Source organism: Protopterus annectens, chromosome 15.part0 (genome assembly GCF_019279795.1).
Source record: "Protopterus annectens isolate FY-2018-M chromosome 15.part0, PAN1.0, whole genome shotgun sequence".
Classification (NCBI taxonomy): Eukaryota; Metazoa; Chordata; order Ceratodontiformes; family Protopteridae; genus Protopterus; species Protopterus annectens.
Window position 1 is genome coordinate 629,892,256 of NC_056749.1, and position 26,755 is coordinate 629,919,010.

The window sequence follows — 26,755 nt, forward strand, 5'->3', positions numbered from 1 at the left end:
CATTTAGACATGATCAGTATACACACAAATTACAAAAGACATGTTTTACAGTGGTATGCAGCACATCAACAGCTACAGTGGAGAGAACAAACAAACAAAAATGTTTAAAAATAAAGGTACTTAATAGATTTGTGGTGTACAGCTGAAATTTGGAACATAGGTAGAATACATACATAGTACACAGGCACAGTACATGCATTGTAGATTAGCCAATGTTTGTGAGAATAATTTTCAATCTTAATCAAGTACTCTAGGTTTAATATGTGTACCTTATCCACTTTCACTAGCCTGGGGAGCAGTCATGGCACTGCCAACTTTGCTTGAGATGTTGCCTGATGAGGTCTTTAAAGGAGGCTTTGGATGATGTGTTTTGAATGCTGGTGGGGATAGAGTTCCATTTCTTAGCCACTGAACTACTATATAGTGTATCTCCAAAGCTATTGTAGCTGTTGGTGACTTCTAGTAGTAGCTTGCTTGATGACCTAAGAGGCCTTTTGGCTGAGTGATGTACTAGGTTTTTGAGGGCAGGACACTTATTGGGAAGGTAATATATAGAATGACAGAGGCAGAGCTGATTGTAGGTTAGGAGGTTGGGCAGTTCAAGCCAGTGGAGCTGTCTCAAAGCAGTACAGTGATGAGTTCTATATGAGCAATTTGCAGCAAAGTGGGCAATTCTGTTATAGCAGGCTTCCATTTTGCTTAGTTCAGTTTTGTTGAGATTAGTCAGAATGGGAGATGCATAAAGTAGGGTGGATAGAAGTTGGGAGCGAGCAATGGCTGATCTTGTGTTGTTGGTAAGAAATGGTTTGATACGGTAGAGTGATGCCAGTTTGGCATGTACATTTTTAATAGTTAAGTTGAGACGACTATCAGATTTTAGGTGGGATTCTATGGTTATTTCCAATAGCTTAGCCTGTGCCACTGGAGCAATTAGAGTAGCATTTGTGGAGTAGATAGTGAATTGACTGTTATCAGTGTTTTTGTTAGAACTGGTTATAATCATAAACTGAGTTTTCTTTGGATTGAGGATAAGTTTGGCTTTAGTTAGGTAGTTTTCAATGTCAGAGAATGCTAGCTGAGTTGTTTGCAGGAGGGTGGGAATGTTTTGCACAGCACAGATTAAGGTAGTGTCATCTGCATACTGAATGATAGATGCATGATGTGTGGAGGTATGGAGGTAATTTGTGAAGACTGTGAATAGTAGTGGTCCTAAGATAGAACCCTGTGGGACTCCTATAGTTTTGGGCAGCTGAGGAGAGAGAGAATTTTCCCATTTCACAGCTTGGTACCTGTCAGTTAAGTAGCTTTGGAACCAGGTAAGAGTGGAATTTGATACTTGATACTGGTTTAGTTTGTTTAGCAGGATTTGGTGCGAGACTGTGTCAAATGCTTTGGACATATCCAAAAAAAAGAGTTGACACCTGCAGGCCTTCATTTTTGAGATGGTTTACTGTGTCTGTGAAGCAGAGGAGGGCTGTAGTGGTACTATGGGCAGGTCTGAAACCATGCTGAGTAGGTGACAGGATGTTGCTATCTAAGAGATATTTTAGCATCTGGGTATGGATGCATTTTTCTAGGATTTTGGCCAGGGGGAGAGTAAAGCAATGGGTCTGTAGTTATTAAGTTCAGTGGAGGGTCCCACCTTTATGTATGGTGTAACATAGGATATTTTCCAGAGTTTGGGCACATAGTTTTCAATAATTGATCTGTTTATGAGAGTGGAGTTTGGGATAGCAATAGCATCTGTTGTGAGTTTCAAGAAATAGCTGGGAAGTAGGTTGTCTGCTGTTGATGAGGTTTTTAGTTTGGAGAGCATGCTTTTGATTGAAGTGGTGGAAACTGTTTTGTGGGTAAGCTTGTATTAGTGTTGTTTGTGTTGGGGGGGGTAGTGAGGAAGGAACTGTCCTGTGATACTAAGGATAGAACTGAGTTCACAAAGTGGGAGTTGAATTGTGTTTCAATGGGAACTTTAGTGTCAGGGGTGGTTGGTTTGGGGGTAGCCTTTTGGGTGGGTTTTAGTAGCTGGTTTACATTTTTCCAAAATTTTGGGGGGTTGTGTTGGTATTTAGTTTGTAATGTCGTGTAGTAGGATTTTATGTCCAGCCTAATGCATTTTTTGTACGGTTGTGCAGTTCTTGGTACTTAGTTAGGCTTTGTATTTCTTTGTTTTGTTTGATAGAAAAGCCAGACAGCGTCTCTGGACTTGAGGATTTGTTTGGTTTCTTTACTGAGCCAGGGGTTGGTAGAGGTTCTAACCTTGATTTTGCTCAATGGAGCAACAGTGTCTAGGTGTTGTAGAAATGTTTTGTTGAAATATGCTACAGCCTGGTCAAGTGGGAGGGTTTTTAAGGGGGTCTAGTCACAGTTACAGAGTAAAGTATTGAGGACCTCAGGAGAGAATGTTTTTGTGTTTCTAGTGGATATATAGTTAGTGGTTTTGCATATGCTTGTTCTACTACATATAAAGTATATTATGTTGTGGTCACTTAAGGTGTCTGGGAGACTGCCTGCGTGGGGGTACAATGTGGGGTTGTTAGGACCCAGTCAAGGATGGATTCCTTTTTAGATTTTTTATGACATCTAGTTGGAATTTGGACTAGCTGCTGGTAGACATGGAGATTTATTAGATTACTTGGTGGTTCTGATATGCAGGTGAACCAATCTAGGTTGAAATCCCCCAGAATAAGGGTTTCTTGTGAGTATGTGGAAGAACACCAGGATAAGAAGTCTTCAAGGCTAGCAGGTATATTACCAGGTGGAATATAGATCACAATTGTGGTGATGACCTTTTTAGGGTGAAGTTGAAGTTGTGAGATAAGTATGTCACAATTATTGGGAGAGGGATAGGAGTTTGGTAATTGATGTACATTTAAGATGGACTAGTACATTAAGGCAGTTTCACCTCCTTTACGAAGTGGTCTGTCTTGTCTAATGATATTGTAGCCAGTAGGGAGAATTTCTGAGTTAGCTATGTTTTTATTTAGCCAGGTTTCTGTTAAAACAGCTATGTCTGGGGAGTATTGTGCTATTGTGGCCTGGAGTTCAGGTATTTTATTTTTGATACTTCTAATAATAATATTTAGCATTAAAAGATGGTTGGTTTTGCTGCTGCTGTTGATTTGCCCTGGGATGAAGATAGTGGGGGTGTTATGTTCTGACATTTGTGTTGGAGCAGTTTGTGTTAGACAGGATGGGTTTGGGCTTAGGTTGAGGTGGATATCCCCACTTATGGTGAGTCTGGTGTTAAAATGGTGATACAGATGTTGGAGTTTGGTGAGGAGTGTGAGAAAGTATTGTGTTTTTTTTTTTTTTTTTTTTGAGTAGGACTGAGAGCATATGTGTTAAGTTCTGAATTGGTCCGTTATGTAGTTCTTGAACAATTGTGGACAGATATTATAATGTGTGGTGTCTGTATATGAGAGTGCATAATGTAGTGTTGCGCTACTAAGTTTAGGGATATTGCTAGAGTGATAACTTGTGGTGTTATAAAGAATTATGAGAAGACAGACTAGACTTAGTTGTGTGATAGTCATGGTTATAAAGTTTAAGATGGTACTAGGTGGGGGTCTGAATAGGAATTATAGGGTTGCACTGTATGTGGATTAGTAAGTAGTGTGGGTGAATTAAAAAATGCCTAATGGGAATAAGAGTGATTGGGAGTATTTTTTGTGGAGCAAGTTAGTGTGGAGCTGTGATTGGTGGAGGTGATGTGAGGGTGAGCTGTGGTTGTGGCTGTGATTGCTATAAATGTAGAAGTAGTGGGGGCGGGAGGGAATAGAGGGCAGGGGAGCGGAGAGAGCCCAAGTGTTAGCGAGGTCGAACAGAGCGGGGCAGAGCCCACCAAGACAAGAGTAAAAAGTAAGTATTACTTTACAAATCTGAACACTTTAAACAAATTCCTGAGGTCTAATGGCTTATCAGCAAGTAGAATGCAATTGCTGAAGAGCACTTATGTCCTGGCGGGAGACTAGAAATTTAAAGATGGCTCCATGCTCAGCAGGATTCTAATATAGACTTAGTATTGGGGGATGGAGATAGCACAAGGGGTGTAAACCAGGCGGAATGCAAAGAAACCAGAGAGGCAATCCGTGAAAAACTGTCACTGAAGGCCTCAGAGGGGGTAAGTAAGAATTCAAACTACCTGTAAAGTGAAGGAGAGAAGAGACAGCAAACTTTATTAAGGGTTGGTAGTGTGTCTTCACTTTGACTTGCTGATTAGTAACCAGTTTGTGCACAAATTAGAGTAGGGAGATACATTAGCAATGAAGGGGAATGTATAGAGATGCAGATAAACAGGTGGGCCTCCAAGTGATACAAACTAAGGCAGAAAGCACTGAGAGGGCTGCTCACCTTTTTCCCATATAAATGTTAATACCCCACTATACAGTTCCTTATAACAAAAACGTCATTTAACCTTTCATTGAAAACATGTAAAATGTATTGTTTTTGCCATTCCATTAACTTTTTATACATTTCATATCCTATTCCATCTGAGCCTGTCACTGAATCTACATTTCCTGAAGCATTTTATCAAATTCATACATAATAATCTCTTTTTCGGGTTCCTTACTCACTTGATGTAATTTTTTTCCTTTCCATATTTTAATACATCATTTCTTTTTTCTTTAAACACGTATTTCTCATCACGAACTACAGTTTCCATAATCTGTTTGTTTTTTTTTCTTTCTACCTCTTCTTTCTTATTTTTCATTTCTGTTATACTGCTATCTTCTTTCACAATCTTACTCAAATATGCTGACACTTCTTCCCTTTTCCTTGTAATACACAATCTTTGTTTATATAACAAATTCTTGATCTTTTTATGAATTCTTTTGTATAATTATTTTTCTTTATTAAAATATCCTACCTCTCATTATTTTCTAGGTTTTTCTAAGCAGATTCCTATATCTCTCTATAGCTTTCTTTTTCTTTCTGGTCTCTTTCTGCCTTTAAAAAAATTGTTTTTAATATTTACTTTTAAATGTAATCCACCATTCTGAACCATTAACATAAAATACCATCATAGTTACGTGATCTCAACTTAGTTCTATAATTTTCTTTTTTCTTTTCATTCCATTCTTTTTGTTTATTCTTTTTATTCCCTTTCCTATTTTTATATGCTCTTTATTCTCATTAATTTCCATCCATACTGCTAATTGATCTGTAAATCTTGTTACAATTGCTTCCCCTTCTTCTATACGTAATCCTTATAAAATAATCAATTTCTGTTCTAATAGTACCTTTTCTGTATTTCCAGAGTTTACTATTCCATATAATCAATTTACCACATTTCATAAGTACTGCCATTTTTCTTATACTTTTTCTTTTTTGCATAATAAATCATAGTTAAAATCCCTTCTTATAATAATTATATTCATAACTACATAATCTAACTATTGTTGAAATACGTTTTGTCTTTCTGTATAAATAACATAAGCATATAAAGCTATATTTTTTCTTGCCATTTCAAATCAATAATAGTTAACCTTCCCATTCTTATTATTGTTGCATCTAATATCTTCACTGTTCATAATACTGCTATTCCCGAATGTTAATTTTCCAAATTCAATATTATATTTCCATCCCATATTTTTCTGTTTGGAATCTTTCTTCATATAAGAATCTAATGTTTTCCAATACATTTATGTCTACATCACATTTATTGTACCATTCTAAAATCTGTAGCCTTCTTACAATATTTTATAATGTTTACATTTACCAAAATAATTATTAAATTATTAGTGTCACTTTCCTTAATTTAAAGAGTATTTAACCTTTTCAATTTTGCATTATCTATTACCCATTTCCTTTCTTTTTTCTTTTAAATTTATTCCTTTAAGCTTCCTTTTCCTACCTTCCAATAGTATTATTTTTTCTTTCACTACTTTCCAGTTTATATCTTCTTCATCAGTGATTTCTGTATCTTTCTTACCTATTTTTCATCTTCTTTTCCTTAACTTTATTTATTTTACATTTGTTGACCGGGATAGTCCAACTGGATATATGTCCATTTTTAGCAGAGGCCCGGGGAGATAAGCTCCAAGATAATAATACACATTGAACATTTAGTAAATGCTAGTTTCAAGCAGATTACAGTCATAAGCATTACCAGCATTTAGTACATATAGTACTAACTTATAAAACACTTTACAAAACATAACATTATTTTCAAAGTTATACATACATAACATTGCATTCAGGTTTAAGACACATTGAGCAGCAGTTATACAATTGACCCTTCCTGAAATGGTGTAGTAGAAAAAAGTTAGAAGTAGTTGAAGGTAAGGCACCCAAGTAATAGAGGTCACTAGTCGGGGTTAGTGCAAGGACATAGCCAATGAGTTTTGAAGTATTTCTTGAGTTTGTTTTTGAATTGAGTTAGTAAGGGTTCTAGGGTCAAGTCAGCTGGGAGTCTGTTCCATGTTTTTCCAACAGAGTTGGCAAACAGAGAGCCCCCAGCTGAGTAGCTGGATTTGTATGTTTGAACTAGGAGTCTAGTGGATGATCGCAGTGGCTGGGTGCTGGTATAGAGGCTGATGATATTTTTTAGTGCAGGTGTATTTTCTGGTTGGTAAAGACTTTATGTGCCACTATTAACTGGTTGAACTGCAGTAGGCTAGGCAGTTCAAGCCATTCTAGATGATTTAGGTTGTGACAATGATGTGTCCGATAGGCTGTGCCAGTAGCAAATCTGGCAATGTGGTTATAGCAGGATGATAGTTTATTAAGATCTGTTTTGTTTAAGTTGGAGAATAGAGGTGAGGCGTAGAGAAGAGGTGATAGTAGATGGGAATGTGCAATTGCAGTTCTAGCAAGTGGGATAAGGAAAGGTTTGATTCTGTAAAGAGAGGCAAGTTTTTTATTAATGGTTTTGATAGTTTGATATGCACATCCAACTTCAGGTTATCAACTGTTACACCCAGTAGCTTAGTTTGGGCTTCTGGGGAAATGATAGTGCCATTGTTAGTGGTTATGCTGAAGGATGGCAGAGGGGTCCTGTGTGTGGGAGAGAAGAGGGGCAGCTTAGTTTTGTTGGGGTTTAGGATTAGATGTTGATTGGAGAGCCATTTTTCCACTGTATTGAAGGTATGTTGGGTTAATGTGAATAGTGTTGCTAGTGAGGTGTCAGAACAAACCAAGGTGGAGTCATCCGCATATTGAATACAGGTAGCATTGAATGAAGGTCTTTGATAAAGATGGAGAAAAGAAGGGGTCCTAGTATCGAGCCCTGGGGAACTCCTAATGTGATGGGTAGGGGAGATGATAGCTTGTCCTGCCATAGGACTGCTTGTTGCCTGCCCTGCAGGTAAGAGTGAAACCATTGGAGTGCTTGGTTATTTAAGAAGGCCTTCAAGGTATTTATAAGCATTTTGTGTTCAACCATGTCAAAAGCTTTGGATAGCTCTAGAAAGAATGCTGAGGATAGTTTGTTGTTATTGTGGTTGTGGTTAATGATGTTATAGAAAGAGAGGAGGGCAGAAGTAGTTCTGTGGTGTAGCTTAAAGCCATGCTGAAAGTTGGACAACAGCTTGTTCTGTGTGAGGTAATGCATGAGCTGTATGTGTGCACACTTCTGCATAATTTTAGCTAGAGGTGACAAAATAGCTATGAGTCTAAAGTTTGACAGTTCAGTGGAACTGCCTCCTTTATAGAGAGTTATGACATGGGAGATTTTCCATATAGCGGGTGTAGTAGTTTCAGATATAGCTCTGTTGATCAAGATTGAGATGGGGTATGCTGTCAGCAGCCTTTTGCAGATAGTCTGCTGGGAGGAGGTTGGCAGCCAGGGTGGTGGGTCTTAGTTTCTTAAGTAGGGCATGAATAAGTTGAGTAGTAACAGGTTGGAAGGTGAAGTATGTTTGGGTACTGGGTGTGGCTGCATTAGAATTAGAGCCATTTGGGAGAGAGTTGGCTGGCTAGAGATCAGATAGTATCTGTGAAGAAGCTGTTGAAGTTATTAGCAATGTCTACTAGGGCTTTTTGTTGGGAAGCTGAGGAGGGTGGAGTGGTGGTTTGGCCTGGGTGGAGTAGTTTGTTTATTCCTGCCCAGAACATTTGAGGCTTGTTTTGGTGTTTTTGCAATAGATGATAGTAGTAGTTCTTTTTGTCTAAGGTTATGGATTTTTTGGTGTCATTACTTAGCTGTCTGAATCTTAGTTGATCAAGTTGGACTTTTGTTTTTCATTAGGTGGCCCATGCTTTGTTTTTGAGTGAGATGTTGGTATTAGTATCTTTAGAAAGCCACGGCGCAATATTAACTTTGGTTCTAATAGAGCATCTGGGAGCATGGAAGTTAAGAATAGCAATGAATTTGGTGTTAAAGTATGCTACTGATTCATCAAATGGGAGACTTTTTAGTATTGACCAGTTACATGCCTTAAGTTCATTTTGAAACTTGGTGAGAATAAAGTCCTTGTTGTTCTTAATGTTCTATAGGTGGGTTTGGTTGGAGCAGTCTACTTTGAGCTTGATTACATAGGTGAGACAGTGGTTACTTCGGTCATCAGGCAAAGTGCCTGATTTATAGGATTGAAGATGGGCACTGATGAGTATCCGGTCTAGGGTATTTTCCTTGTTATAGGATTTTCCTGTCCATAGAGGTTTAAGTGGGTTGTGGGGGTTTCACAAGAGCAAGTGTTCAGTCAATGTTTTCTTGGGGGTAGTTATTGGATAACCAATATAAGAAGTCTTCTGAAGTTTCTGTGTTCCTCCCTGGGGGAATGTAGACACAGACAAAGTTTATATTTTTGTTTTTATTAATCTGTAGTTTTGAGATAAGAATCTCAGCATTATTGAACTCTGGTGGTTGTTGGGTGTCTATGCTGACAGGGTAGACTTGTAAAGTATGGCTACCTCACCACTCTTTCTGGTGGTACGGTCTAGTTGAAAGGTATTGTACCCTGGTGGCAGAATCTCATGGTCCTTGGTGGCAGGCTTTAGCCACATTTCTGTTAGGCATAATATATTTGGGGAATGAACAGCTAAGAGGGCATGTAGGTGCTGAGTTTTGTTATTTATGCTCCTAATGTTTAGATGGCAGGCCAGCTGTGAATTAGGTGGTCTGTTTGTTGGAGCTATGTTGGTAGGGGATGTAGTAGAGGGATTAGGGTCAACAGGTGGGGATGGACCAGGGTTTGGGTGGATGTCGCCATCCTTTGTGAGGTTGTAGTGTATCCTGAGTATGAGTTTTAAGATTTTGAATACAGTTTTGTAATGGTGTCTACTTTTAGAACTAATGTAACGAGGTCTAGTAAGATGGTAGTATTTAGGGGTTAAGGAGGTAAGCATGAGGGAGTTGAGTAAGGGTGCATTATTATCTGTTGTAGATGGGATGGATGTTTGGAATTTAGGGTAGTGGAAGCCTGGGTTACCCTGATATTCATAGGCAGTAAGGAGATATGGGATGAATAAACGGGTGTAGTAGCAGAGTTAATAAGAGTATTTTGAGTGATAACATAGCTACTGAATGAGGCTTGAAACTTAGGCAAAAGGAATAGTAGAGTTAGAGGACTGGTGGTATCAGGTTGAGGGTGGTGCTGTTGAGTGACAAGTTGTTACAGATTGGTTTAAAAAAGTGGGGTGTGGTCTAGTACTAATAAATGTAGCAGTACCAGGGGCAGGAGGAATTTGGGGGCAGGGTGGAGTGCAAACTGAGCCCAAGTGAAGCGAGGGCAAGCAGAGCAGGGATGAACCAATGCCTGTACTAAGTTGTAGCATTTTAACCTGTTTGAGGAAAGAGGGGGGTGGGGAAAAGAGAAGGCAGTAGGAGTGGTTAGAGGGAGACCTTGATTGACTCAAGACACCACACCAGAGGTAAGCTTAATGTAAAGGCCTAAAACCTGCACTCAGCACTTTACTGTTATTTATGTTTAGCAGGAAAGACAGACCAACAGTGTACAATTTTGAGGATTTTTACAAGGATTACTTGTTCAAATGTCAGACAAGGAAGTAAAACTTTCAAATAGGAATCTATGTCTGAGTGTAGAAAGCCAGAAAGGTACAAGGTATACCTGTAAAAATTAGGGTCAGAGAGACAAATGTAAGAGTCAGTGTACTTTAGTTACAGGAGAAGGAGGCAAACACTCAGGTAAAAAAGAGCCTTATGGCTGACCAAAATAGTGACTCGCTTAGTTTCACAGCACTGTAAGAGAAAGCTTAACAAATGTTTTTTTGTATGTGTAACCTACTCTGATTAATTGCTGAGAGAAAAACAGTTTTTGTTGTTGGAGACTGTGGTGGCCAATTGCAATCCTGTATGCAGGAGCTACAGTATGCTAGTGCAGGTAAATGTAGAGTTCAAACTGTGAGTCACATCAGGTCAGCCAAGGGGGGAAGAGAGAGGGAAATCCTAAGCACCTAGATTTGAAAATGATGCCTGCACTAATCTTCAGTTTCAATTTCCAGTTCTTTTTTTTTCATTTTGTTCTATATCCTTCCCCTTTATTTCAGTATCATTAAGCTCTTTTTTTACAGTCTATCTGTAAATGCCCAGTTTGTATACATTTTATAACATTCTGTTTCACATTTCTTTGCATCATGTCTTGTTTTCCCACATATGGTTACCACCTTTTCAAATGGCCAAAGTGAGGCATTTTTGGACACACATCAGATTTTACAGGCCGACACATACCCATGGTCAGTACAAAGGATAGAACTTAACTTTTTTGCCTAAATAAAAGCTTATTCTTCTAGCAGTTTAGTTGCTTATTCTGTTTCTTGTAACATTTAGGTATTTTAGATACAGAAATAACTATTTTATGCAGCTATTACATAAAGTATGGGACATAATTATGTCCTACAATCTCAGGACATCTGACATTTTTAATATTTTTTGTCAGGACACAACTGCTCAAAGAGGGACTGTCCCTCGCAAAGTGGGACAGGTGGTAACCCCATTCCCACATATATAGTGTCTCTTTTTATCACAGTTATGCATGAGATCTCCTTTCCCACAAAAAAAAAAACATGTTTTTGCCTGTCCCCAATATTTCACAAAACCTGTGTTTTTGTAACACTTGGAATATGCACATAGGTTCATAGGTTCATAGGTTCATACTAGGCTATCTGCCCGAGGGCATTTACAAGCCTAGCCCATCGTTTTGTGGCTTAGGCCACCCCTTTAGTATGGGGAACTATACCCATTATTTTTCTGTGCCTCTGTCGAGCAGTGACACTGAGGTAATCCCTGGGGTATATCTGCGATCTCCCATCCATTGGTCAAGATATCTCTTGAACAAGGCCAGCGAGGTGCTCTGCCTCACATGTACCGGGATTTTGTTCCACAGCATAGGGAGTCTTTGGGTGATGAATCTATCCCTCCAGCATGTCCTATTAATAGCCGTGTCAAGGTTTAAGTCTCCCACCCTTGTGGCTCTGATGGATCTAGATTTTTTGAGGTGAAGCATATTCATCAAATCTGGGTTTGACATGGCCTTGTATGTTAGGCAAAGGTCACCTCTGAGCAAGCGGTGGCGACTGAATAGAGCTGGAGTTCTTTCAGTCGGGCAGCATAGGACAGATTTTTGAGACCCTTTATCCTTTTGGTGAGGAACTTTTGTGGCCTCTCCAGCTGCTGCAAGTGTCGGGTCAGATACATTCGAATGGGGCATTGTACTCAATCATTGGTCTGATGAGTGATGAGTAAAGGGAGACTATGACCTCCCTTGATCTAGATGAGAATCCCTTCATGATAAGGTGGGCAATGTAGAAGGTCTTCCTAACTACTTTAGCTACATGGGTGTCGAATGACAGACTACTATCAACCTGGGTCCCCAGGTCCCTGATAACTTCTTCTGTGCTCAGTGGATTGCCACCTATTTGGTAGCTAGGGGTAACCTTGTTTTTCCCGAAGGGTATGACTATGCATTTTGGCATTTAACTTTAGGCCGTGGCTCTGGCACCAGTTATCCGTTTCTGTGAGACCCTTCTGAAGGATATCTGTGTCAGATGTGTTTTCTACTATGGCCCAGTTTGCAGTCATCTGCAAACTTTGTCAGCCATAACCCTCCTGTGTTTGCTTGTACTTGAAAAGTAGATGCCAAACAAGAGTGGGCCCAGGACTGAGCCCTGTGGGACACCACTTGTGACAGGCTTTGAGTCTGACATGGCGCCAGCAGCTCTGACCCTGTGGGTTCTGTCACTCAGCCAGTTTGCAACCCATCTTGTGATGTATGGGTTGACATTTAAGCTGATGAGTTTTTCAATGATACCGAATGGGGTATTGTATCGAAGGCCTTAGCCAGATCGAGGTAGGCTGTATGGACTGCCTTTCCCTCATCAATGGCTTTGGTGACTGTTTGAAAAAGTCAACCAAGTTTAAAAGGCATGATCTGCCTTTGACAAAGCCAAACTGGGTTGGATCCAAAGTCTGCAAATTCCCTATGTCTTTATTTATGAGGTCCATTATGATCCTCTCCATGGCTTTGCAGATAAGGCTTGTCAAGCTAATGGGCGGTAATTTCCAGGGTCGGTGGAGGCACCGCCTTTGTGAAGTGGTACCACAGTTGCAGTGCGCCACTCCTGGAGTGCGTATCCAGAGGTAAGACTTTGATTAAACAGCTGTCCTAGCTGTGGGTTTAATTCCTCATTGAGTTCATGGAGCACACAGCCGGGGACACCATCAGGTCCCATGGATGCTGTGTTTTTGCTTTGGAGAGAGCAGTTCTCACTTGGGCTGGAGATGTTTGGGGGCTGCAATCGTTTGGTATAGATATCTCTCCTTTTGGGGAGGGGAGAAGTTTGCACTGAACCTGTCAGCCAGTATGTTGGCAATGTCTGTAGGATCAGTAATCTTCACATCATTTTGAACTAGCTCTGAGCATATCTGGGAGTTTCCTCCCAGGTTTCTAACTATAGCTAAAGAAGGCCTTATGATTGTCTTTTGAGTCTTTAGCTATTTTTCTCTCGAAATTTGCTTTGGATGATTTTATGAGAGCTCTTAGTTTTTACTTATAGTGATCAAGGGTGTCTTACCTTTTAAGGATTTTGCTCTATCTTGTAGTAGCTTCCTCCTTTTGTTGTAGAGTTTGTTTATGGCTGGGGTCCACCAGACTGGATGCTTGCCTTTGGTACAAAGAGTCTTTGTTTTGCTTGGGATTGCCTTATCCATGCAGTCCTGCAGGTGCTGGTAGAAGGCATTTGTAAGTGATTCAGCGGCTTGAGTACTGTTTTCCGCCGGCTCGGGGCCTTAAAGGAGACCACACTAGTCTTTAGAAGTGTGGAGTCGGCTTTTGAGAAGTTCTTTACTGTGGTCTTTTTATTTCAGGTGGGGGTGGGATGAGGACCTCCAGCGAGATTAGTTTGTGGTCTGATCTCACCAGTGAGGGGTACACCTCCGGTGTTGAACATTGTGCTCCCATGTTCGTGATGATGAGATCAAGTATGTTATCTCCTCTTGTGGGGATGGTGACTAGTTGTTCCATGGCATTTGAGTTTATGAATTCCAGGAACTTTTGGGCTAGGGTGTTTGGGCTTGAGTAGTGTTCCCAGTCTATATTAGGGTAATTGAAGTCACCTAGTATGATGGTGTTTGGTGATACATTTATCCCCTCTAGTGTTTTCAGGAAGGCCATGTGAGGTTCCTGAGTTTGTGAGGGTGGCCTGTAACATGCTACAATTTGCAGAGCAGTCTTGCCTATGGTTAATTGCACCTGGATGGTCTCCGATGCATCGTGCGTTGCCACCAGTCTTGAGGTGTGGGTGTCCTTGATGAATATGGATACCCCCTCCTTTCTTGGTATTGTCCAGATTTTGGGGCGGAGCATGATATGAGGTAAAACCTGTTAGCGCCTGGGTGCTCTCAGGGGCCTTGAACCAGGTTTCTGTCACAGCACAGACATCGATGTTCTCCATACTGAGAAGGGCCTCGAGTGCGTGCATTTTGAGATTTAGACTTCTGGCATTGAGCAGCATTACCCTTAGTTTTTTCCTTTTTGTGTTCTAGGGTGGTAGGTTTAGAATTTGAGCCTTGCCTAAAAAGGCACTATGGGGGTGGCAAGAGCCTTTGCCAATATCCGGAATCCCAGGGCTGACAGGTGCAAGCCATCCCTTGCGAAGCAGCGTGGCTTGTCCAGCATGTCATCCCAGGCAGACAGACACTGGATCCCCTTTGAATGACACCAGTGTTTAAGCCAATTGTTAAAGCTGATCATCTTATCTCTGTATTGTGGCATCATTCTTGGTGAAGGTAGGATACTGCTCAAGGTCAGGGTCATACCTGTCTGGGCTACATAATCAGAGAGCTCCTCAATGTCTCTTTTCATGTAGTCCAAGGAGGTACGTCTCAGGTCGTTTACACCAGCGTGGACAATGACTGAATCATATTTGTACCTGCTGTACATTTTTCTCCATTCTCAAAACAACATTGTAGTCCCCTCCCCCCAGTCCATAATCCCCTATTGTTATAAACCTTTTGAAGTGCCCATCACTTCTTTACAAATGCTTTTTAAATCTCTTTCCAAAGTATCTCTTTCTACTTCTGTTCATTTTTTTTTTACATTTCTCTGGGGGAAAGTTTTTGCTGCATAATTAATCCAAGGCTTGTTATTTTGTCTCTTTTCATACTCTCATAAACATTTTCAATTCCATAAGCAGTCTCAAAAATAATGTCAAAAAATGTCTTTGTTATCAAAGTAAAAGCTCTTGCCTCTTAAGAGTTTCAAACTTGAAGGAAAAATTAGTGTCTCATACTTTGTCTATTCAGTTCATTATTCTTTTTACTTTGTATCCTCTCCAGAAACTTTTTTTTGCTGTCATTTATTTTGTCATTTTGCTCAGACCTGTTTCCAACTATTTTTGTGTAATTTTTTCTTCATTTTTTTCCATTATCTGCCCCCCCGTTCTCCGGTTCACTCTGGTTTAGCATATCTTGTAGTATATCATCCCACAGCTCTCCTGATTGGAGGTTTGTAACAACACATTCTTCCTTTGCTATCTCCTCCAATTCTACAAACAGATTTTCTTGAAAAAGGACCCCGAAATCTGCATACATCTCTCTGAGAACTGGCGTTCACCTCTGCTCCTTCCTTCTCTCTCTCTCCATGCTGTACACCACTGTGCCAGGAATTGAGCATACATACATATTCATATGCATACTTCACTTTTTCCCTTAGAACTGTTCAAACTCTCAAAGTAATCACTCTGTTCTCTTTCTAAAGCCCTGCACTTGCTCAGCTCTTATAAGGAAACACTAACTAACTAAAGCACTACACCCTCCTTGACTTCTCATAAGTATTAGACTCCCGATTGGTCCTTCCTGATCAAGTGAAAAATCAGTTCCCTTCCCTAATCTGATCAGTAAAAAAACAGTTCCCTATACTAATCTGGTATGTCCAAGGGTCAGTTTCAAGGTTACTCTAGAATCTGGGAATTTTGAGGCAATGTTACAATTGCCTTATGTACACAGACAACCCTCTCCTCCTTCCAACAAACTCTAATACATGTGAGAGATGCAGTTACACAGCCAAACTGGAGGCAGAGCTCTCTCAACCCAAGACTGGCACAGTCAGTCAGGACGAAAAGGTAACCACCCACACCACAAATCCAGTCTCACACAGACCTATTGCATCTGCATACCCAACACGTAAACACACAAAAACATACTCGGAGACTCTAAATAAAAGTCTGCCTAAACAGCAAAGACCTCCTAAGCAGATATCCAAGCAACAGCCACCCCTCAACAATACCCACGAATCACATATCTCACAAAATCAGTGTGCCTCACAGTCGCAGCCCTTAAGGCCAAACAGCCCACCAGATACACTTGTTATAGGGGACTCTCTTGTCCGACACACTGACGTCCCGCTCACCGGACTGAACAAGGAGAAGGTCACTGTAAGCTGCCTGTCGGGTGCCAGGATCCGCCACATAACGCAAGCACTCAGGTCCCTCCAAAGCAAGTACTAGTATGTCTCCGTCATTGTCCATGCTGGTGTGAATGACCTGAGACGTACCTCCCTGGACTACATGAAAAGAGACATAGAGGAGCTCTCTGACCATGTAGCCCAGGCTGGTATGACCCTGACCTTGAGTAGCATCTTGCCCTCACCAAGAATGATGCCACAGTATAAAGACAAAATGATCAGTTTCAACAATTGGCTAAAGTATTGGTGTCATTCAAAGGGGATCCAGTGTCTGTCAGCCTGGGATGACATGCTCAATAAGCCACGTTGCTTCACTAGGGATGACTTGCACCTGTAACCCTTAGGCTTTCGTATACTGGCAAAGGCTCTTGCCACCCCCATAGTGCCTTTTTTAGGCAAGGCTCAAAGGACAAACCCACATCCATAGAAAACCCAAGGATAAAAAAACTAAAGGTAATGCTACTCAATGCCAAAAGTCTAAACCTCAAGATGCACGCACTCGAGGCTCTCCTCAGTATGGAGAAAATCGATGTCTGTGCAGTAACAGAAATCTGGTTCAAGGCTCCTGAAAGCACCCCAGCACTACCAGGTTATAACTCATACCATGCGTTTCAGCCCCAAAACTCGGACCGAAGCACAAAAGGAGGGGGAGTATCTATATTCGTCAAAGATACCTACACCTCCAGGTTAGTGGCACTGCACGAAGCATCGGAAACCATCCATGTGCAACTAACAGCGGGCAAAACTGCCTTTCAGTTTGTAGCCTGATACAGAACACCCTCCCAATTACAGGAACCCCACTTGGCATTCCTGAGAACACTGGAGAATATGAAGGTCTCTCCAAACACTATGTTATTTGGTGACTTCAACTACCCAAACATTGACTGGGAAAACTACTCAAGCCCAAACACCCTCGCCCAACAGTTCCTTGAATTTATAAACTCTAACGCAATGGAACAACTGGTCACCACTCCCACAAGAGGGAACAACATATTGGACCTGGTCATCACCAACATGGGGACTCTATGTTCCACACCAGAGGTAAACTCCTCATTGGTAAGATCAGACCATAAACAAATTTCCCTGGACATCCATATCCCGTCCCCACCCCCAGCCAAGGAAATCACTATAAAGAATTTCTCAAAAGCCAACTTTGCACTTCTCAGGACTGAGGTGGAATCCATCAAAGCCTCTGGGCCAGAGGATAATACAGCCCAAGCCGCAGAATCCTTTACAAATGCATTCTATGAGCACCTGCAGGAATGCATGGATCGTGCTATCCCAAATAAAATCAAGACTCACTCCTCCAAAAACAGGAGACCGGTCTGGTGGACCCCGGCCATAAATGAGCTATACAACAGAAGGAGGAAGCTACTACATGACAGAGCAAAATCCCAAAAAGGGAAGGCATCTCTGATCAGTATTAGCAAGAAACTTCGATCCCTCATAAAATCATCAAAGGCCAGTTTCGAAAGAAAAGTTGCCCTAGATACTAAAGATAATCACAAGGCCTTCTTTAGTTATGTCAGGAACATGGGTAGAAACTCCCAGATATGCTCTGAATTGTTGCATAACAGTACAAAATATACCGAACCTACAGACATAGCCAACATCCTGGCAGACAGATTCAGCGCAAACTTCTCCCCCCCTTCCCCCTCAAAGGAGCAAATGCCTATCCCAACTGAATGTAACCTCCCTGACATCACAGATGCACAGGTGAAAGCTGCCCTCTCCAAAGCAAAAAAAACAGCATCTATGGGACCGGACGGTGTCCCAGGCTGTGTCCTATACGATCTCCATGAAGAACTGAACCCTCACATTAAGTCACTGTTTAAACTTAGCCTTACTACAGGATATGTACCCAAAGAATGGCATACAGCTACAGTGGTCCCACTCCACAAAGGTGGCGCCACAACTGACCCCGGAAACTATCGCCCCATAAGCCTGACTAGTCTGGTCTGTAAAGCTATGGAGTGTATCATCATGGAACACATAAACAAAGACATTGGGAGCCTCCAGACACTGGACCCTACCCAATTCGGCTTTGTTAAGGGCAGATCTTGCCTCTTAAACCTAGTTGGTTTCTTTGAAACAGTTACCAAAGCCGTAGATGAGGGCAAGGTAGTCTACACAGCCTACCTGGACCTCGCAAAAGCCTTCGACACAATACCCCACTCGGGCATCATAAATAAGCTTACCAGCTTAAATATCAACCCCTATATCACAAGATGGGTTGCAAACTGGCTCAGAGATAGAACCCACATGGTCAGAATCACAGGTGCCATGTCCGAATCCAAACCAGTTACAAGTAGCATCCCACAGGGCTCAGTTCTGGGACCTCTCTTGTTCGGTATATACTTCTCTGAGGTTCAGGCTAACACGGCGGGATTATGGCTGGCAAAGTTCGCAGATGACTGCAAACTGGGGGCCATAATCGAATCTCCAGCTGACACAAGCATCCTCCAAAAGGGTCTCACAGAGACGGATGCTTGGTGCCAGAGCCACAGCCTCAAGCTAAATGCTAAAAAGTGCATAGTCATCCCCTTTGGGAAAAACAAGGTGCCCACAAATTACCACATAGGTGGTAATCCATTAAGTACGGAAGAAGTAATTAGAGATTTGGGGACCAGCGTAGATAGTAATCTCTCCTTTGATAATCACATTGCCAAAGTGGTTAGAAAGACATTCTATATAGCCCACCTTATCATGAAAGGGTTTGCATCTAGATCAAGAGAGGTTATTGTGCCCCTCTACTTGTCACTCATCAGGCCCATAATTGAATACAATGCCCCTTTTGGGATGTACCTTACCCGTCACCTGCAGCAACTGGAGAGACCCCAAAAGTACCTCACCAAGAGGATTATGGGCTACAAACAGATGTCCTATGCAGCTCTACTAAAGAAACTCCAGCTCTACTCAGTTGCTTACCGCCTACTCAGAGGCGATCTATGCCTGATGTACAAAGCCATGTCAAACCCAGAATTAATGGGCATGCTCCACCTCAAAAAATCCAAGTCCCTTAGAGCTACACGCTCCAGGGACCTAAACCTCAGCACAAAAATAAATAGGACATGCTGGAGGGACAGATTCATTTCCCAGAGGCTCCCCTCACTCTGGAATAGAATCCCAATTCATGTTAGACATAGCCCCTCGCTGACCCTCTTCAAGCGAAATTTGGACGCGTGGATGGGAAATCGCAAATTCACCCCTGGGATCTCTCCTGGGATCTCTCCTGTGTCCCTGCTAGACAGAGGCACAGTAAACTAATCTTAAAAAGGGTACCTTCTGTGACCTACTTTACAGAGGCACAGTAGGCTAATCTAATAGGGAGGCGGAAGCCAAATACACTCTGGCTAGGCTTATAAATGCCCTAGGGCAGATAGCCTAGTATCTACCTATGAACCTATGGCCAGTACTTCCACAAATACCATTCTTTAACTAGTAGGGGAAGGTCCCTGATTCATTGGCCACATTTCCTCTAGTAGAATAAATACCCTCTCTGGTCTCCCCTGAAAAAAAAGGCAAATAACCTAGTTGGACTAAGCTGGTCAAGGAAGGATAAATAAATTATATGTTTTAAATTAAATACGCATCTCTGTAATCATTTCAAAAGTAAAGCAAATAGTGTGCACACTGACAGTTTTGAACAGTGTTTATGGTAGTTGAGGAGGGAGAAAGGCAAGTAATAGGAAAATGGAATGGCTCGGGGGGGGGGGGGGGCTGCTCCATTACCCTGCTTAGGGCCCCATTTGACCATGATCTGGCTGTGCTAATAAATGATTAAGACACACAAGGAAATCAAGAGTTACAGTGACTAGCATTTTTTCCTTTTATTTATGTTGTATGGCATAAAAAAAAATACAATTTTGCTACTTCAGTGGTCTTTGGTCAGTCAATGATACATATGTAGAGAACACTGCATTGAGTTTAGCCTAGCACACCTGTGTTTTCTGGATCAGTGACATTGTTTCTTCATTTGTTGTGCTTGCCCTGAGTCGTAAAACTGAGGCAGTTGTGTGTTCTAGCTTTTGTTTGAGCTGGCTCGAGCATGGCTTTTATTAAGAACAGCTATTTCATTAATGTAGATTAAGGTTAACAAGGACAGATTAGTTCTGAAGTAACTATAAAAAGAAACTGATTTACTCAAAATTGTAATATGGTATGGTTCTGTTTTGTTAGGCTGATTAGTATTTCAGTGAACTTGTCACTTTCCAGCATATCGTCTTATTTTGATTGTATCCCTGACATATTTGCCTGTTTCATTTTGAAGATTGTCTATTTCCACACATTTTTAGAATGTGATTATTAATGCATAATTTCCCTGTTGTAGCTTTTTCAAGGCAACATCGTCAGGACTATGGGTCATTAGATCCTGGATTTACAATGAGGAGAAAGATGGAACATTTAAGGGAAGAAATGGAACAGATGCAACAGCTTCGTTGTGTAAGTGTGTGTGTTCATATATGGAAGTGAAAATATAATGAGTTTGCATGTAATATCTTTTATCCCATTGGCATAGTTAGTATAATAATTTTCATCAAGAATCCTCAGCTTATTCCTCAGTTATTCAAGATAGCATATTACAGTAAGAAATTATTTGATATCAGCTTTTTACATTAAGAATTGTTATTCTTCAGAAGAGGTTATTTTATGTCATAGTTAATTGTTTTTTTTTACATTATTACTAACCATAATACATCACAGTTAACATGCGTCCATGGTATGTTCAGCAAGAATATCTCCATATTTAAAGCAATGATCTTTCAGTATGTCAGCAGTTATGCATTTTTATCATAAAAATCATCAAGCTTCACCCTTTTACTCCTTACATCTTTAATTAAACCTTTTAAATCTTGCAGTATCTTGCTCTTAATTTCTCCAGGGCATGTGCTCCCAGAATAAGTGACTAACTTGTATATTTATTTTTTGACACAACTACTTTTTAAAACCTATAATCATAGGAACAGATAGATACATTTATGAGAAGCAGCAGTTTTAATATCATCCTGTATCCCATTCCACCCATTTTTCCATAAGAATGTAATCATGTTAAATATCTTTGTATGTTCCTAAAGAATGTTAAGTTCTTGACATCTTTCTTAAAAACTCCATTAATTGTGTTGCTTGTTTTTAACAGGTGCTTCCATCAAATATCCTTACACCTTTCTGTCAACATCCATGCATACATGCCTAACATACTGCCCCCAGACAATACAATGCTAAAAACCTTTCTATATCTCTCCCTATACTTCGATCTCTTAAGTATCTTTCTTTGTATATAATACATAACAGCACCTTCATTTCAGTCCATATATAATCTACTTTGTTTTGTGGCCTTTTTCACTCATCATTTAACATTAGAGTAAATCAGATATGCTTCATTCACCTTGCACATCACACAGAAGCAGGGCTATTTCATTCTTAGAATGTTCTGTAATTTTATTTTCCAATATGTCATGTCCTTGCCTCCATCTGTTGTTTCACACAAGTTGCTCATCAGAAACGTAATGGGGAAGCCATGCATTGTCCATTCTCTAACAAATAAAGTAGGCTATCAACATAAAGTATTATTCATGCTTTGTTGTCTTTTAGGTTTGACTTAAGTCTGTAGCACATAAGCTCCAGAATACCCAGTCCAACTGTTACAGGTGCAACATTTCCTTTCAAAACTTCACTCAAACAGCAGTCTGATTATTGAAGAGCAGGGAATCCCAGGAGTATGCATTCTAATTTAGCCCTCTTAAATAATTCTTAAATAATTTGAGCCATAGTTTGAGAAATCATACTCATTATCCTAATTGATTTTAGTTTCCTTATTCTGCTGTGCATCACTGCTAGTGTTATCAAATGCATCCATTTTACCTCCATGGCTACATCTTTAAATGTAATCAAGATCATTTCCTCTTTACAGGCAGAGGTACTACTCAAATCTTTCTGAGTTTTGTTTTAGATCAAAAATTTCCTCTCTTTAAACATTCATTATTTGCATATATTACTACTATATTGGTAATGAGGACAGTTATTAATCTTGCACAGTATATTTCTGTGTATGCTTGATAACACTACTGGAATACTGTTTAATTTTTATTATATGAACCCTATCATAATTTATACTTCTCTATTAGAACCTCTGTTTTTTACATATATGTTAAATATGCACATATACAGCCTTCATACAGTGCATGCATAGAGAACCCAGAAATAATTCCTTCAAAACGTTAGAATGTATATCCTTCCTTAGAACACTGTAGCAGTATTCCAAACTGTTGAGTTGTCTTACCAGTTAACTTGGATGTCCGGCCTGGGTACTAAAGCCAAAACCTTCTGTAAGCCATATGTCTGACATATGACCTAAGCCTGCAAGTGTAAGGGTACATAAGCAGACACATGAGCATAAACCCTTAGATTATCTTGCAGCCAGTCTGAACACAGGTCTTGCACACATCGATCTGTTCTGTGTGTGGTCATTGATATTGTTGGCCTTTTCTGATTCAGTTATCCTGTTGGGGGGGGGGGGGGGCCTTCCTTGTTTTTTCTACTAGTAATGTTGTTTTTTTACTTTATTAGATGTCAGCTAGGAGGGGAAAGAGCCATTATGGTTGGTAGATTCCCTACAAGGATCTCCACTGCTAGTGCCTTTTCTGTTTAGGCACTGAGCACATTTATAAGAATTGGAAAATTTGTGAGTCCTTCATACCTGAAACCTTAAGTATGCAACTTTATATAATTATTTCTGAATGACTCAAATCTATACCACAAATTTTAGTTAGAGAAGAAATACCAGAATATCTTAGCGAGGAATGCCAGGGGTCAGAATCACTGCATCTTGTAAAAGTGGATTTCACACCTAAAAAAGAAAAAGAAAATGAAAAATGCTTCCTCTCCTCAGACGTCCAAGGAAAAGGAGTGGATTGATTTCTCCCAGGGTCCCTTTAAGGCCATAAGGGCACTCAAGCCACCATCATTTGCATCATCTACTCCTCCTCCTGCTACACCCCAAGACAGACATTTAGAATCATCTTCTGAGTATGAGAAGGCAGACTCAGACTGATTAGCACTCCTTGGTCTATTCTTCTCAGAGCCACTCTAATGATAGGGTGCCTTTTCCACCAATTCCTCTGTTAAGAATCTTCTTTTAAGGAAACCATCTGTAACATGATGAAAGATTTCAAATGGGAATCGAAACAAATTTCTGATGCGCAAAAAAAAGATGATATCTTTAAGAGGGAGACACTGCTGCTGCTTCTTTTTTCTCTCCTGTCCCGGAGGCTTTTCTTGATGGCTACTTCCACTGCTCCTGACTCTCAGCCAGTAGCTCCTAAAAGGCCTGATAAATTCTATAAAGTACCTAAAGATTTAAAGTTTCTGTACAAGAATCTTTTGGCAGATCCTTCTGTGTTTTTTATGTCTACGGACAAGTTTTCTAAACTCCTACCTGCTGCTAATGCCCTTACTTCAGATAAAGACAGCAAGAGCAATGGATAGATTGAGAAGGAGATATGTCTGTTTCACCCCAGCCTTCAGAGCTCTGACCTATCAGGCCCCTATGACTAAATATTTGCTGTCTGTTTTGGGAACTTAAGCAAAATTGTCTATAGAAGGACCAGCCAGTAGGCAACAGGCCATGTCTATAGTGATTCACACTTCATAAGTGGCTAAAGTTACCAACAAATACAGATATAATTTAGTGGAAGCTTATTTCAGAGTAGCTATTACAGGTTCTGTTAAATGGTATGCTTGTCTAGCTTTCAGTCCCTCCCTGAGGACATTAAAGCCAAGCAACTAAACTCTTCTTTGAATATAGATCTGTTATGTGACCCTGATTCAGCTAGTTTGTTTAAAATCTTGCGGGCCAGAGGAAAATGATGAAGGATTGCAGGCAGATGTTCCTTACTTCATTTCCCAGATACCCAAGAAACTGCCCTGTAAAGCCAAGCCCACTTCCTTTGCATGCAGGGAATCCAGGCCCGTCATAAGGCCAAGAAAATATTCCAAGACAAAGCAGATGGGGGTTCAAATTCTGGGAGACCTCCCTACCCAGACAAGTCAGCCTGGCTAACCTTTGTTCTCAGTCTTCCCCTTCAGTCTCAGTCTCCTCCTGTCCAAAAGACTCGCCTCTTCTATATGAAAGTGACAGCCCATTACCGCAGACAAATGGGTCCTTTCCATTATTCATCATGGATAGAAAATGGCTTGGAAAGAAGTCCATCCATTCAAGGGCATACCCCCTCCACCTCACAGTCAGATAAAGTTACTTTCTCTCATCATTCAAGCATTGCTTGACTAAGGCACAATAGAACCTATGCCAAAACAGTATGTAGGGAAAGGGTTCTGTTCCAGACTTTTCCTTGTTCCAAGAAACAGAGGAGAATGGGAACCCATATTGAATCTGTCCACTCTCAAGACTTTTCTCAAGGTCCACTCTTTCAACATAGCGTCCTTCCAAATTCTTTCTGCCTTTCATACTTCCACAAGCATATCTGGTGTACTTGGATCTAAAAGACCCCCTGCCTTCACATTCCATTCCAACCTTCCTTCAGAAAATTTGTAAGCTTTTTGGCTTATTTTGTCTTACTTGTCACACTTTCAGTTCACTGCTTTGCCTTTCGGTCTTTCTACAGCCCACAGGGTTTTCACACAATGTCAGGCTGCAGTTAGAGCCCACTGGAGGACTCAGATAATTCAAATATTCCCCCACTTGGATGACCTGGTAACACAGGCACCATCTTCACAAACCCTTTTGTTCAGTCTCAACTTCACTGTATCTCTATTCCAAACTTTGAGGTTTTGTGATCAGTTTCAAGAAGTCCACAGTGGAATCAACCCAAGACAGTCTTCTTGGGCTCTAGACTAGACACCAAAATCATACAGGCTTTCCTGCCTCCTGGCAAGGTACAGAGTCTCTCCAGTTACTTTCAATCTCTTCAGACTTGCATGGCAAGAGAAATCCTCAGGACACAGGGGTTCATGGCAGCAGTCACCCCTATGATCCCCTTTGCTAGGCTCGAAATGAGAAAGATCCAGTGGTAACTGAAATATATCTGGTCTCAGCACTCCTATCCTCTGGACACTCAGATTCTTCTCCCCTGATTAAGGAAAGAATCCCAATGGTGGATATCACAGGTGAACCCCAAGCCAGGCCTACCTTTCAAAATGCAGATACTGCAACAGTAGTTGCACACAGATGCTTCAGATGTTGCATGGGCAGCATGAGCAGGCTTCTTCAGAGTTCAGGGCCAGTGGCCACCAAATCTGAAATTAGAGCACATCATTCTGAAGGAGGTGAGGACATTAATTCAGGCCTGCAGGTGATCTCCCACTCCAGGGGTCCAGGAAGTGTCAATCTTTTCACAGAAATCAGTAGTCATGTGGTACTTAAACACTCTGGGGGGATCCAGATCCTAACAGTAATACAGACTAGCTCTTATGATGTGGAATCGGACCAGAAAAGCAAATCTTTTCCTTCAAGCAATTTACATCTCCTCAGAGGACAATGTCCTGGCAGATTTTCTAAGCAGATCAAAGAAAGACCCTCATGAATGGATGCTGAACAGGGAGGTCTCCTCAGACATAGTCCACAAAATGTGAAGTATCCCACAGATAGTTGTTTGCTGTGGATGGTGACAAATAAGTTTATTTTGCTTCAGGACTCCTTGGCCTTAAGCTTAGAGAATGGATGACATGTTCTTTCATTGGAAAGGGTGTTCTTTATATGCCTTCCCACCACTTCCTGTTCTTCCAAAGGTATTACTAAAGATCCAGAGAGCAAGTGTTAACTTTTCCTTAGATGATTGCTAGATTTAGTGATGTTATTACTTGGAGCAGTTGGGGGACTACCCCAGACCTAGGCACGGTTATATGACTTTATATAAGATGAGATGCCAAATTCTGTGGCTATCCCCCTCTCTTACTGGCCTTGTAACTTGCCTACAGGACAGCCAGTATTTATTCCAGCAGTCCCTAAAAAAAAATCAGAAAAAACATAGGGTTTCCTTGGATATGACAGGTCTCTTCTCATTTCACTGCTGACGCAACCTTGGTTTCATCTAGTCCAACACTCCAAATAAAGAGGAAAGTGGTTAGGTCTTCAAGGCAAAAGGATGTTTCTTTCTAGTAGTCTAGCCTTTAGAATGTTACATTATCAAGGCTATGTGAGGAAATTTATTTTGCAGTGTGCATGCAGTTTGGATGATTTTACTGTATTCTTTCCTGCAGAGCAAAAGTCTTATATGATTTAAAAGCCAAAATCTTGAATACAACTGAATTGGTGCTTAGGTTATCTGTTACACAAATTCTCAAAACAGTGGGATTATAGAGGCAGATTAAAGCATTGGGTATCGAACATGTTTCATGTGCCCAGGTTCTCCCCAAACAGGGTGCCTTCCTTCAAGGGGCAGAATGAACAAACATTCCAGCCAAACAAAAGTCAGGGATCCAAAAGAATATGGCAGGAGGATAATTCATTGAAACCAAACAAGAGGGGTTCCTTTCTGACAAAGGACCAACCCTCTGTAAAGGCATGACTATGACTATGCCAAATCACAGAGCACCAATACCCCCCCACCCTTCCTTCTCTTCTTCCTTCCCCTGTGTTGTCTCTCAACCTTGTAGCCTGGCCACAAATGGTTTCAGACAAGAATAATTTGAGAGAATACACTTGGCAGTGGATTCTCTCAAATTATTCTGTCCGAAACCATTTGTAGTGGATACCCGTGGTAGTGGTGCTGCGGTAGCATTGTCACCTCACAGCAAGACGTTGTCGCGTTTGATTCTCAGCTAGAGCGTCTTCTGTATGGAGGCATGCATGAATGGGCGTACCTTCGTTGAAGGTTGTGCGTCAGGGCTGGTAACTCGGCACGTAAAAATCCACTACCAAACATTAGCGGACTGGAGTT

General features: G+C 40.9%; 1 protein-coding gene across 1 annotated transcript in view; it reads left to right on the top strand.

Moving 5' to 3' along the window:
- LRCH2 (leucine rich repeats and calponin homology domain containing 2) overlaps window positions 1-26,755 on the top strand; it is a 2,522,829-nt gene that overhangs the window by 2,240,995 nt on the left and 255,079 nt on the right. The window contains exon 20 of the mRNA XM_044057297.1: window positions 20,191-20,303. Within this exon, the coding sequence (XP_043913232.1) occupies window positions 20,191-20,303 (113 nt within the window). The remainder of the gene's footprint in view (window positions 1-20,190; window positions 20,304-26,755) is intronic.